The sequence below is a fragment of the Lethenteron reissneri genome, chromosome 27 (genome assembly GCF_015708825.2).
Source record: "Lethenteron reissneri isolate LAM-NWPU_2019-01 chromosome 27, ASM1570882v1, whole genome shotgun sequence".
In the NCBI taxonomy this organism is placed as follows: Eukaryota; Metazoa; Chordata; class Hyperoartia; order Petromyzontiformes; family Petromyzontidae; genus Lethenteron; species Lethenteron reissneri.
In genome coordinates this window covers 14,638,062-14,649,803 of record NC_083805.1, presented here as the reverse complement: position 1 = coordinate 14,649,803, position 11,742 = coordinate 14,638,062, and the positions used below count along the sequence as shown (strand labels likewise).

Below are 11,742 nucleotides of genomic sequence, written 5' to 3'. Positions count from 1 at the left end.
AACTTTAAATAAACAGACAACACGTTCTACTTAATTAAATATACTTTTTAATAAATGTTTTCTCCTACAACATCAGAGTGCAGCGCCACATTACATACGCACTACAATGACAATAGTTTAAAGCGATTTGAAGCATGTTTCCTTTTTTGGGGGGGGGGGGGGCAGAGCTTTGTGACGTCATATTTGAGGGGGGGGGTCTGACTTTTTGTGACGCCGTGTGACGAGGGGGGGGGGGTCAAAAATCGTCCAAAATCGCGTGACGTCATTTATGGACGGCCCCTAAAAAACATTTTACTGCACCTCATCCCCACCAATAGGAACACACCCTTTGTGACACACGCCACTCGCTCTCTCCTCCCGACGATACGGGAACCACCGCTTTCACAACGCAGCAATACCTCGGTTTAGGACGGGGATGCGTTCCTGAAAGGTGCGACGGCGAATAACCGAAGACGCAAGCAAGGCTGAGAGGCGACGGATAACGAGAAACGACGGACGACTGATGCGGCCAGCGACGTGCGTGTGGGTTGAGGCGACGCGAACTAAGGCAGCGGTAATAATAAAAGTCGTTATTCTTTCGTACGGCTGATGTGGGTGCAGAGCAACGAATACAATTTCACATTCAGGCGGTGAAGCCTAAGACAGTCACGTTCAGGAGCAGTGGAGTAGTGCATCGCTTGCGATGTTCTCCCTTCGTGTTTGTGTCACGACATATTTGCGACGACGTGAATCGGGGGTGTTCCTGTATGCAACCAGCTGCTGAGAAGTGAACAAGATCGCACTCGACATCAATGGGACGGGATGTCTATAAATGGATCGCACTGTCGTAGGCACAACGTTGAATTGTCCACGAATATTTTCGATTTAAAGCTTCTTTCGTGACTGCAGGGATTCATCTTCTTGGTTCTTTCGGTAAAGTCACGTAGAAGGGAAATAATAAAATAATAAAAATAAAACATTATAAAATCATTCTCACGACGTTTCGGCCACAACGCAAGCAGCCGTCCTCAGGTGAAGAACAGGTCTGATGTCTGTCGGAAAGACAGCGTCTGAATGAAACACCACCAGGCTTGGCAGCGTATATTTAAGCTGGGTTGGAGGGGGAAGAGCGCCTTGACAAAAGAATTTGTCCACGAATGCTCACAGCGCTTGGGGTTGGGGGCACTGGCCAACAACGGCCGACACTCGTCAAGGAGGCGGCGGGGTGGGGGGGGTCGCTGGGTCTGTGTCGAACAGAAGCACACGCGCACGTGTTCAATTACCTCGTCTTCGTGGTATGGGTGGCCGAAGTCAGTGCCGGATTAAGCTAGTGCGGGGCCTGTAGCATATGTTATAAAGGGGCCCTAAATAAAATAAAAACGCGTAAATATTAAAACACATACATTTTTTACTTGCATAGTAAATTAATTGTATTTTTCATTTGCTATACTGCCAGATAATACAAATCTCTAACCTTAAATACCCAGTCGTTCATAAAAGTTAAAGGCGGTATAGTACTATAGTAATAGAGCAAGTGCAGAATCACTGAACCGAAATTGATAGCTTGAAAGCGTTTAGCGCGGGGCCCTTGAAAGTGCTACGAGGATAATCCAGCACTGGCCGAAGTAGAAAACGTGCTGACCACAAGACTACAACAGCCGTGTGAGAGGAGGCTGCTCAATCTACAATGTTTGTAAAATTGTTTTCAGGCCCCTTTGTCGCTCCACTGCTAGATGAAGGCCTCCCCCATGCCATGTGAGACATGGGGGTTGTTGGATCATATTTAGGTCGGTGCGGATTAGTGAAGGGAGATGCATGTACGTATGTTTCACTTCTTTCGCACCGTACGTAGCCAACCGTGCTAATCGGATGTGCGGGGAAGGACAACTAAACACAAAAAGCAGTTCTAAAGAAATTAGTTTTCAATCGAGATGATGATTTAAAAGTGCGTAGCTCCAGTGGCTTCCGAATATCGTAAGGAAGAGCGTTCCAGACGGCCGCAGAAGCGCATCTGAAATCGCGCGATGCGGTGACCGTCTTTGTTTGATGGCTCAGCCAAAATCCGCTGCGAGGATGACCGGAGCTTTCGTCACGGTTTATGCTCTTTGACGAGATCAGCAAAGTATTGTAATTCATTTGTGGCGATCACTTTGTGTGTAATGAGCGCGACCCCATAAGGGACCTTGTCAGGTCGCACTCATTACAGACGGTGGGTAAGTCAATGATCATACTCGTTGGTTCTTTCGGTAAAGTCGCGTCAGTATAAAATAAATTAAAATAAATTTAATCACGACGTTTCGGAAGCAACACAAGCGTCCGTCATCAGGTGGGAAAGCCACAGCAAGAAACAAATTGCTGTCGTGGGCAAAAGAGCTGCTTGTGACAAGAGATTATACAAGGTAAGAGGAAGGGGGGGAGGGAGCACCTACATCAAGGACCAGTTCAGATATCGTTCGCACTGGCGTCAGCCGTGACCGGGGATTGAACGCAGGTTGCCGTGTTAATTAATAGGCGAACATCCAAACAGCTCCGCCACCGCCACCGCCTCGCGTTTGTTTAATAGCCTTGGAACGCTGCGCTGGTGAGCGAATCCTCATAAAATAGCACGGGGTGCAACCCACGCAGGCAAAGTGGAGGGGGAATTAATTGCAGGACCGACATGGGGTCTTCTCTTTCCAAAGCTGCCAACAGTGTCATCCAGACAGTGAAGTAAAACAAACATGAGAATGAAAGTCAAATTGTGTTGACATGAGTGGCAAATGCCTTTGCCACAACCGTTATTCGACGAGTGCCAAACGAGTGTTGTTGTTGTTCCCACCTGATGACGGACGCTTGTGTTGCGCCCGAAACGTCGTGATTCATGTTATTTTATACCTACGTGACTTTACCGAAAGAACCAAAGAGTAACAATGTAATAATAGCAATTTAAACGCTCCCTATTAAACCATCGTTCTAATGGCGCTCCGCACGTGAACGGCGGAAATATTTTAACATCAACCGAGGAAAGAAGTGAGGAAGGCGTTAAAAAAATAACTAAAGAGAAATACATTTTAAACAAACGCATTTTAGTCGAGATTTGATCTGTACGTGTCTCTGAAGCCCTGACCTCGAAGATGCAGGGAGTTCCAGAGTTTAGGTGCCGCAATTGCAAATGTACCGTCATCACCCCCCCCCCCCCCGAATTGTGTAACCTCGAGACCGTGGGACAGTGACCAATGCACAATCTTACGACCTCCACCGCTCACAAAAGGGTATTGTGGGTAAGGTGGTGTGGGGGTTAATCGTGGTGGCAACCGCCTCAAAAACCTGCTGTGGAACACATTCGTGGCCCTAGGGTGGTGGGACATGCCACGTGTAACGCATACACAAGATTCCTGTGAACGCCGTCATTGACGTCGAAAAAAAACCAGTTGCCGAGCATGCAAGTTGCAGAGCTCAAGTTCGGACTGCACCGAAGCCAGTGAATGGACGGCACACTTTGTAGGGCAGTTCGACTTGTGGGTCGTTTGCGAAGGAAACACGTTCCTTCGGAGTGGGCAGGTAGGTACTTGGTTGGACAGCGCATTCGTGCGATCCGTGTCACGCGGCGCAAGCTGCGTGGGGCGGCGCGTCACGTGGTGCCGAGCCCGTCCGAAGCGCTCGATATGAAATACAAATTGAGAGCGTGGCTATGCACGACCGACAGACAAATCATCCCTGGTGGGCAGTGTGGAACTTTTGTTCCTACCTGTATAAAGTGAGGGTGCCCCGTCCGCCTCTTCTTAACTTTTACTACTTTTACTGCAGCCTTGCACGCCTCTTTGGGTCTCAATAGTTAAAGTATAATGTTAATAAATACGTAGGCTTGATTAAACAAAGTTATACTTTGGTGCCCGTGCTTAATTTGTTTCGATGATTTACCTTCTAAGGAAATATCTGGCCATGTCTCGCACCACCAGGTTAAGAACCATCGCTCGAGGGGGCTACTGAAAGCTCCCTCTAGCGGAGGTCTTTCCGGCAGCAGTGGGGAAGCAACTGCAGGGCTGCGCCTTTAGCTCCACTTGACGTCGTTATGCAATACCGTAAGTGCAATTTATTTTTCTCTCGCAGCTTTGCTAAAAAGTCAAAGCGCTAGAGTTATACTGCAACCTGTGGAATCTGACTTGTGGCAAAGATGTGCTCGTGTCCATTACGAACAATGGGAGCCATTTACCCAGGCATCGATGCGCCTTGATTATTTCACCGACGCGTCGGCTTGACCAGGTGTGTGTCCATGCGCACGTGAGCAATATGGTCACGGCTAATCCGCCACTGGCGCGCGCCTCTCAGCCAGAGGTGGGAATTCCACATATCCATGGCTTGCCAAACTATCGGACAACCCACTGCTGAGTTCGTGCGGCTGTAAGCAAATTTTTCAGCAAAAACCAATATGCAAAATTACATTTGCAGTTGAGCGGTGTTTGGGAGAAAAAATATAAAAAACGTACGCGTCAACGGAGTTAAATTAGCCATCAAAATTAACGCATATACAATGGAGTTCAACTATTATCAACACGGATTCACAATTCCAACACACGGCCGTGTATTTTTTTATGTACACTGCCTCTTAGGTTATCATCCTTTGGTAATGTTAATTTTACTTTAATGCCATATTAATTACCCAATGTACCAGACAAACAATAAATGTTTCCACACTGTAATTTTCACCCACACTCGTGTTTCCTGACGATTAAATATTCTATTTACCCACAAAAGCCACACCCATGGGACCAAAAAAAAACCCCACACATTTGGCAACAACGCAATTTCTGCCAATATTTTAAAGGATATACGAAGATTTAGAAAGGGCTTGCACTTAGATTTTTGTTCAAATTATTGTATGCAGTACTATAATAAAGACATGCAATCGATAAGCGAACTGCCACCGCACACTAATGCTGCAGATACGTTTCTGATATTCGGTGGCATTAACATAAAAACAAGGTTGCCCTTGTATTTATATAAAAAAAACACCGGGGTGTGTTGTATTCTCAAGGGCCCACTGGCTAATGGCTAAATGTATTTTATTTGATTACTGTTGTTTAAGCACTTGATTCTAAGATTGTTCAAATATTGGTTGGTAATCGAACCAGCCCATCGTGTCTTTAGTGGTTAATACAATGAGTGACTTGTGGGAAATAGTTGTCAATCTACGGAGGGAAATCCCCACCAAAGAAATGTGGAATTTCCACCAAAAGGGAAATGGAGAGCGCATGCTCATTGGCTCAAGGAATAACACTGAATTAGAATGTGGGGCACTTAATTGCCACAAAACCATGCGGAGCAGTGTTTTCAACATGTTTCCCAAATCAATTTATTAAGTATAAAACATGGGCACAGTAAAATGACACAGACAGCTTGTTTCTCATTCGGTACATGCTACAACGTTAGGACGCAGGGCTGGGAGACAAGGGGGGGGGGGTGGGTGGTGGGAATTCGGGAGAAGAGAGCAGGGGGGGAGGGGCGCCGAATGCTATAAACGGCACACGCACAAACAAAAAGAGAGAGAAAAACTAAACAATCCTGAACGAAGCTGTACAGTTCAGACCCCCATATCGCTTGTACAAAAACGACATCTACCGTTCGACTGAACTGTAGTGTAAAGTTAAAAAATGATTCACTTCACACGAGAGAGAAATAATAATATTAATAATAAACCAACGGTGTACGTGAAATTATTTATTTTCAATGGAATTGGCTGGAAAAAAAAAACACAAAAACTTGCTTTTATATCATTTAACATTAATACCATCGTCATCAACGTATGAAAAAAAGAAACCCACATTATATTAACGAACATCGCCCCCCCCCCTCCGTTAACCATTCACCGCACAGGTCTGCAGCACAAAGCGCCTCGTCCTTCCCAAGCAAACTTGGGGGGGGGGCAGCCGTGGGGCTGGGGGCGCGCTCTTAAAACCACCCAAATCCTTGACCATTCTCCAACATCCTGGGAGAGATGCACGCGCCAGCAAGTGTTGATGTGCAAAATAAATCCGAGGCGATGAAGGGAGGGGGGAGGGAGGGGGCTCAAAATGTTTTCTCAAGAAATACATTGGATAAAAAAAAGATCCATTCTTTTTTTTAGATTTTTCTAACAATCCGTAGAAACTTTGGAAGTAATGTTCGTTTGTTTTCAAATAATTCGCTCTAAAAATTACAATGTTTCGCATTACGTGTTTCATAATTGTGCCCATTATGAGCAACTTGAGATGTGGTTATATACTCGTGTAATCTTAGACATTACATAAATCAAATCCGCGACCACAATCAACGCGCCAAGATAACCATGAGACGATACTCGCTCTATCAGCACCGGGGGAACGATAAAAAAATGACCCATGCAAACATCAAAGCTCATTCACCAGAGAAACAAAAATTAACCCTTCACCCCCCCCCCCCCCACAATGAAGCTTACACCAGTTTGTATTTCATTTTTTGAAAAAAGAAAAACCAAAAAAATCCAACTACAAAACAACACACACGTGCGCACTTGGTGGCAAGGTTAACACATCCCCCCTCTTCACGCACAAACAATTCCAAAACACGGCAGCAACTCCATGGGCGATAGAAACGGCGGCGCTTTCAATTGTCTTCTATGCCAAACGCTTCTGTCAAGTTCACAACTCAGGGGGAGGGAGGGAAGGAGGGACAGCGTTCAACAGCAAATATCGCGCTTGTATCCGCTAACGGTGGGGGGGGGGGGGGGGTTACACGACAATTGTCCGCCGTTAATTTAAAATAATTAACGAGGCACAGATCTCTCGGCTTTAAAAAAAGAGGCCCCCCCACCCCATCCAACTTGTGGTGGTGCTAATAGCGAGTGGTGGTGGGGGGGGGGGGTCGCGCACCCGAGGCCGACAAACGCGGCAATAAGTTCGCGACACCAATTTATTAAACGTGACAACGGAATTATTCCCCACAACCGAGGAGGGGAACGCTTGGAAAACGGCACCGCGTGGCTTCAAATTGAGAAAGGGGTTTGCGGCGCTGGAGAGGAAGTGGGGAGGCAGGAGGAAATGAAGGGACTCTCCCATCAGTCACAACAACAAAACGTTGGCTTATTAAGAATTAATCAGGCGAGAGATGCAATGTTATGTGGGGGGTCAGATTCCGCAGGTGTCTACGACTGGGCTCACCACCCACGCTACTCTTGATCTAAGCGCAAATGCACACATCAGGGATGAGCGATACAAAGAAATCCTCAGCGTACGGCAATCCCCATCATCTTACTGCCGGAGGCATTCATTCCCGGACGCCGCCGATATTACCACAGGGTGCCACAGCTCCCAAACTCTGCGCACTGCCAAAAACCGCGGCCGTGACGGCGATGACGCGTCTGCCTTTCGACACCTCGTCTTCCCCTGTCAAGGGAATTTTTTTTCCCCAAATAGATGTGGAATCTCTGCCCAGGAATGAGGGTGTCGAGATGCTTTCTCCGAGGCCCTCTCTCCTGCCGAGTTGGTTGGATGCACCAGCATTATTTTTGCGTGCGACAGGATACCAGAGAATGCACGTGCAAATTTTGGGTTGATTTACGATTGCTTTTTAAAATCAGACCTACGAGGGGGGGGGGGGGCTTGTTACGAAAAATTGTTAAACTTGTTTTGTACAAATTATAGATGTTCCAATTGAGAAATGTGGCTTGTAAAAGCAAGAATCAATAACCCGTTACTTTTAAATCAGGTTAAAATTGCCCACTGAAACGCAACTGGTGTGTACTTTTCAGTCTCTCAACGACAGGAATTATTTTCTTGGCTGCACCAGAAACTCCCCCTGCAACTGGCTCATCGGTGCAAAGGCTGACTAGCAGGTCACCAAACAACCATAGAAAACCCTACGCTAAACCGATGCGACAAACGCCAACACGGAAATTGCTCGGTGGAATGAAACGCAGCCGCCTCGGCCACATTCACCGTGCTGCTAATTGCACTTACTAAACAGGTGAAATGGGTTCAACCAGCAAGGAAGTGTCACGTCGCCTGATGCCGTTTCAAATAATCCATCACAGACGACAAATCGCTCAGCCCTAAACAGCAACGTCGTTTCATTTTAAGTATTTGTTTTGGCCCAGCCTCAAAACTCGCAAACAGACCAAACGGAAACGAACAGAAAACAGCGACGGCATTTTTGGCATCAGGCGAACCGTACATTGTGACAAAACGGTCTCCCTCCAATATTCTACGACGATGCCAAGTCGGCAACAACCCCAGTGCTGCAAATAGACTATTGCTAATTCACGTACGCTTTCGCACCGTCGATCAGTAGTAGAGCAAAACCTTTCGCGGGTGACTGGGGGGGGGGGGGTCATGCAACATTCAACAACGGGGTCCAGAGGGGGTCTCAAATTTTCGCCGTTGAGGCCGCGCTGCCACCAAGAGCACGTCGCCGAGATTGGTGGCAGCGCGACGCGGCCAGCGCGCAGCTCTGCTCAAAGTTGGGAAAGCGAACTCAAGTCGATAGCCAACACCGCCAAGTCTCCATTAGATTGAGAATGCTGCCAAAGCAAGGCTGGTTGGGGGGCGAGGGGGGAACTCAACGTTTTCAAAAATACAATTAAATTGACGTTTCAAAATGCTCATTCGAAATGTACATTAATCAATAGCGTGGCCAACGGGCTGTTATCAGGACTGACAAGTGGGGGAAGGAGACTGGGAGAGAGGGAATGGGGAGGTTTTGTGGGCATAGAGGCAGTTGTGTAAAGCGCATGTAGCTGTCGCATCACACATCCCTAGCTCTCGCCACAGCTTAGCTCTTACACAGCTGAGGCCGACGCGATGTGAACATAAAACATAAATAGCATGTATACTGTATGAAAGCAAACAGCTGACGTTTTAAGACCCAAAGAAAATCGTTGAAAAAATCATGGGAGTTTTAACTTTGGTAGCGAGAGGAGGAAACGAAAGCACTTGCGCGATTTTGGTTCACAGACGGCGGGAGATTTCAAAACAGGGGCCTCACCCCTGCGGAACGAGCACGGGCCGGCGCTCATCTTCAAACAGCCGCTCTGGGAATTGCGCCACCCTGCGGCCTTATCTACGGTACAAACACCATAATGTAACAAACCCTGAATATTTAATGGGGCACAAGTCTACCCAGCTACTGGGATTTAACATCCGAAAACCTCGTGGTTCCGAGTTAAATGCTCTAACCGCGGCAACCACCACATTGTGCATTTGCCTGCGACCTCCCCTCTCCCACAACGATCCACTTCCTTCTCCCATGTTTTTTTCAGAAACACAAATCTCGCAACACATTACGAACGACCTGCAGAGCATACACACACACACACACAAAACGTGTGCACATGCTACGTTTTAAAATAAAAACAGCAAAAATACCACATCACGCGTTTTACATAGTTCTGTTGAATCGTGGGGCCGACCAAATATTTCCGATACGACACTTAAACGACTTGTCCAATGTCCAAAGCTTTCAAGTGGAACACAAGCGAAAAAACACGATACTGGCAAAACGAGATAATTTTTTTGTCATATAAAGAGATGCGCCAAAAAGTCTTTGAGTCGCGTCTCGACTGCAGACGGACGCATCACATTTGTTTTACGCAATCATTGAAATACAGTGGTACACACTCTCATTTTTAATATGTTCTTGGAATTTACTCTCGCTCATTTAAAAACCGCCATCGCGGCACACAGCGTGACATTTTAAAAGAATCAAAAAATCCAAAAACAGTTGTAGGCGTCAATGTTCAGCAACAAGAGGAACTGAAGAGGGGGGGTCGGGGGGCGGCGGTCGATCGAACAAAATACGTAAAGCGTGTTCCCCTATATAAAAGGCCTGCAGAAAAATGAAACGGCACAGCACAAAGTTTTCCTCGTCACCAACTATATATATGTTTCTTTCGTGTCATTTTTAGCACAGCCCCTAATCCTGTGGGCGGTTAAGACCGACGCTGGACTGGGGGGGGGGGAGGGGGGAAATCGTTCATAGTAGAGAGGGGAGAGTAGCGGCACTACTCTGAAGTACAAAACGCTGGATATGTGTGAAAGTTACAACTCTCATCCCTGGGCTTCGCTGTCAAACCTTTGTCGAACGGAACACAACAACAAAATCTCCCTGCCACGTAGAAACGTCCACCCACGCCACTTAGACACACAGCGGTATCACCAAACACAGCGCGCTAACTCATTTCACCTACAATTAGGGCAACAACAATCAAAAGAAACATATGGCCAAAAACGCCAACTTTCTTTTAAGCATCGTTTTTTTCAGGTTTATGTCGGAAGCTATTAAAAATGTTTCAACCGAGTCGTATGTGTACACGTTTTCTGTTACTTCATTTCGGCAACTATCAAAGCAAACCCATTCCACCCCCCCCCCCCCCAACTGAAAATAAAACACGAGAAATAATTAACACATTACCACCACGTTGTTAAAAATAAGTTAGTCCTGCTGCGTATTTTTCATATGACCTGACGTGAAACTCGAAGTGTGGAACGCACACACGTATTGGCGCTCTCAAAAGCGGTCCCCCCGCCTCTCCCAAACCAAACCAAAACCCCCAAAAAGCCTCAAGTCGCCGTTACACAATTCTAACACATAGAAAATATATACTCGTTTTGTAGTCCAACAAAGGGGGGGAAGGGGGGTGCAGCAGGGTTAACAGGTGAATCACAAACCACCGCGCAGTGTCTGTGTGCGGGTGTGCGCGCGTGCGTTGCAAGGCCTGTGCCAGATTACGGATTAATTTACTGTCCCCATCGTCTACGGACTCTTGGTTCGTTTTTTTTCTTGAGGTTTTTTTTTCTTCCAAAAATACCAAAAAAAAAACCCAACAAACACACAATGCGAAGAATAATACGCACGTGAGATAAAAACAAACGAAAGGAGAAAAAAAAATCATTAGTCAATCATTCTATAAATTGAACAAACAAAGAAATTACCATCACAATAAAATACCACTTGGTTTTATCATTACATTAGACACAAACAAAATAACCAATGCGTTTAACATTATTATCGTCATCATGAAAAATGAAACAAGAGATAGCAGAAAAAAATCGTATTATTTTTTTTTAACAAGAGTTCAATACACACAATCGCGCTAAACGCTGAGGGGGGGGGGGGGGTGGCTGGGTCAGCTGGCGGGATTGCGCAACAGCGGCTCACGGCTCAGAGCTCCCTCAGTGGCCCTGTGGGGGTGGGATACAGCAGAGATGGGGGGGGGGGGCAGCAGCCATTAGTAAAATACGACTAACCAGAAAACATTTTACATGCAGGCATTCATGAGCCACAATATCATGATTCACGATTATGAATCCTCGCAGTGACAGGGGCTTTTGGCTGGCCATTGAACAAAGATGGTCACTGCATCGCGTGCTTTTGATGTGCGTCTGCGGCAGTCTGGAACGCTCTTCCTTCCGATATTAGGAAACCATTGGAGCGATGCACTTTTAAATTATCTAGATTGCAAACTCATTTATTTAAAACTGCTTTTTGTGTTTAGTTTGTTGTCCTTCTGCCCACACCTCTCCGATTCACAGAGTTGGTAACGTATGGTGCAAAAGACATTCAAGATGTACATTAGGTTTATAGGTTTTATTTTTGCAGAGGTATAAAACCCAAAGGGTAAGAGATGCTCATTTTCGATGGAGACTTGCTACACCATAGAAATCTGGTTACCGGAGCAAAAAAAAAACATTAACAAAACAATCTACAAACTGTAATCTCTAGTAAAATGTAGAATAAAATTGCCAACATTCTGCATACTTTTCAACACTTCAG

At 46.2% G+C, this 11,742-nt stretch overlaps 1 protein-coding gene across 19 annotated transcripts in view; it reads right to left on the bottom strand.

Annotated features, from left to right (window-relative positions):
- Positions 1-5,286: 5,286 nt before the first annotated feature.
- LOC133348619 (far upstream element-binding protein 1-like) overlaps positions 5,287-11,742 on the bottom strand; it is a 63,527-nt gene continuing 57,071 nt past the window's right edge. For all 19 annotated transcript variants that reach the window (XM_061561541.1, XM_061561543.1, XM_061561545.1 and 16 more), the window contains one exon: positions 5,287-11,150. In XM_061561541.1, coding sequence (XP_061417525.1) covers positions 11,142-11,150 — 9 coding nt within the window. In that variant the 3' untranslated portion in view covers positions 5,287-11,141. The remainder of the gene's footprint in view (positions 11,151-11,742) is intronic.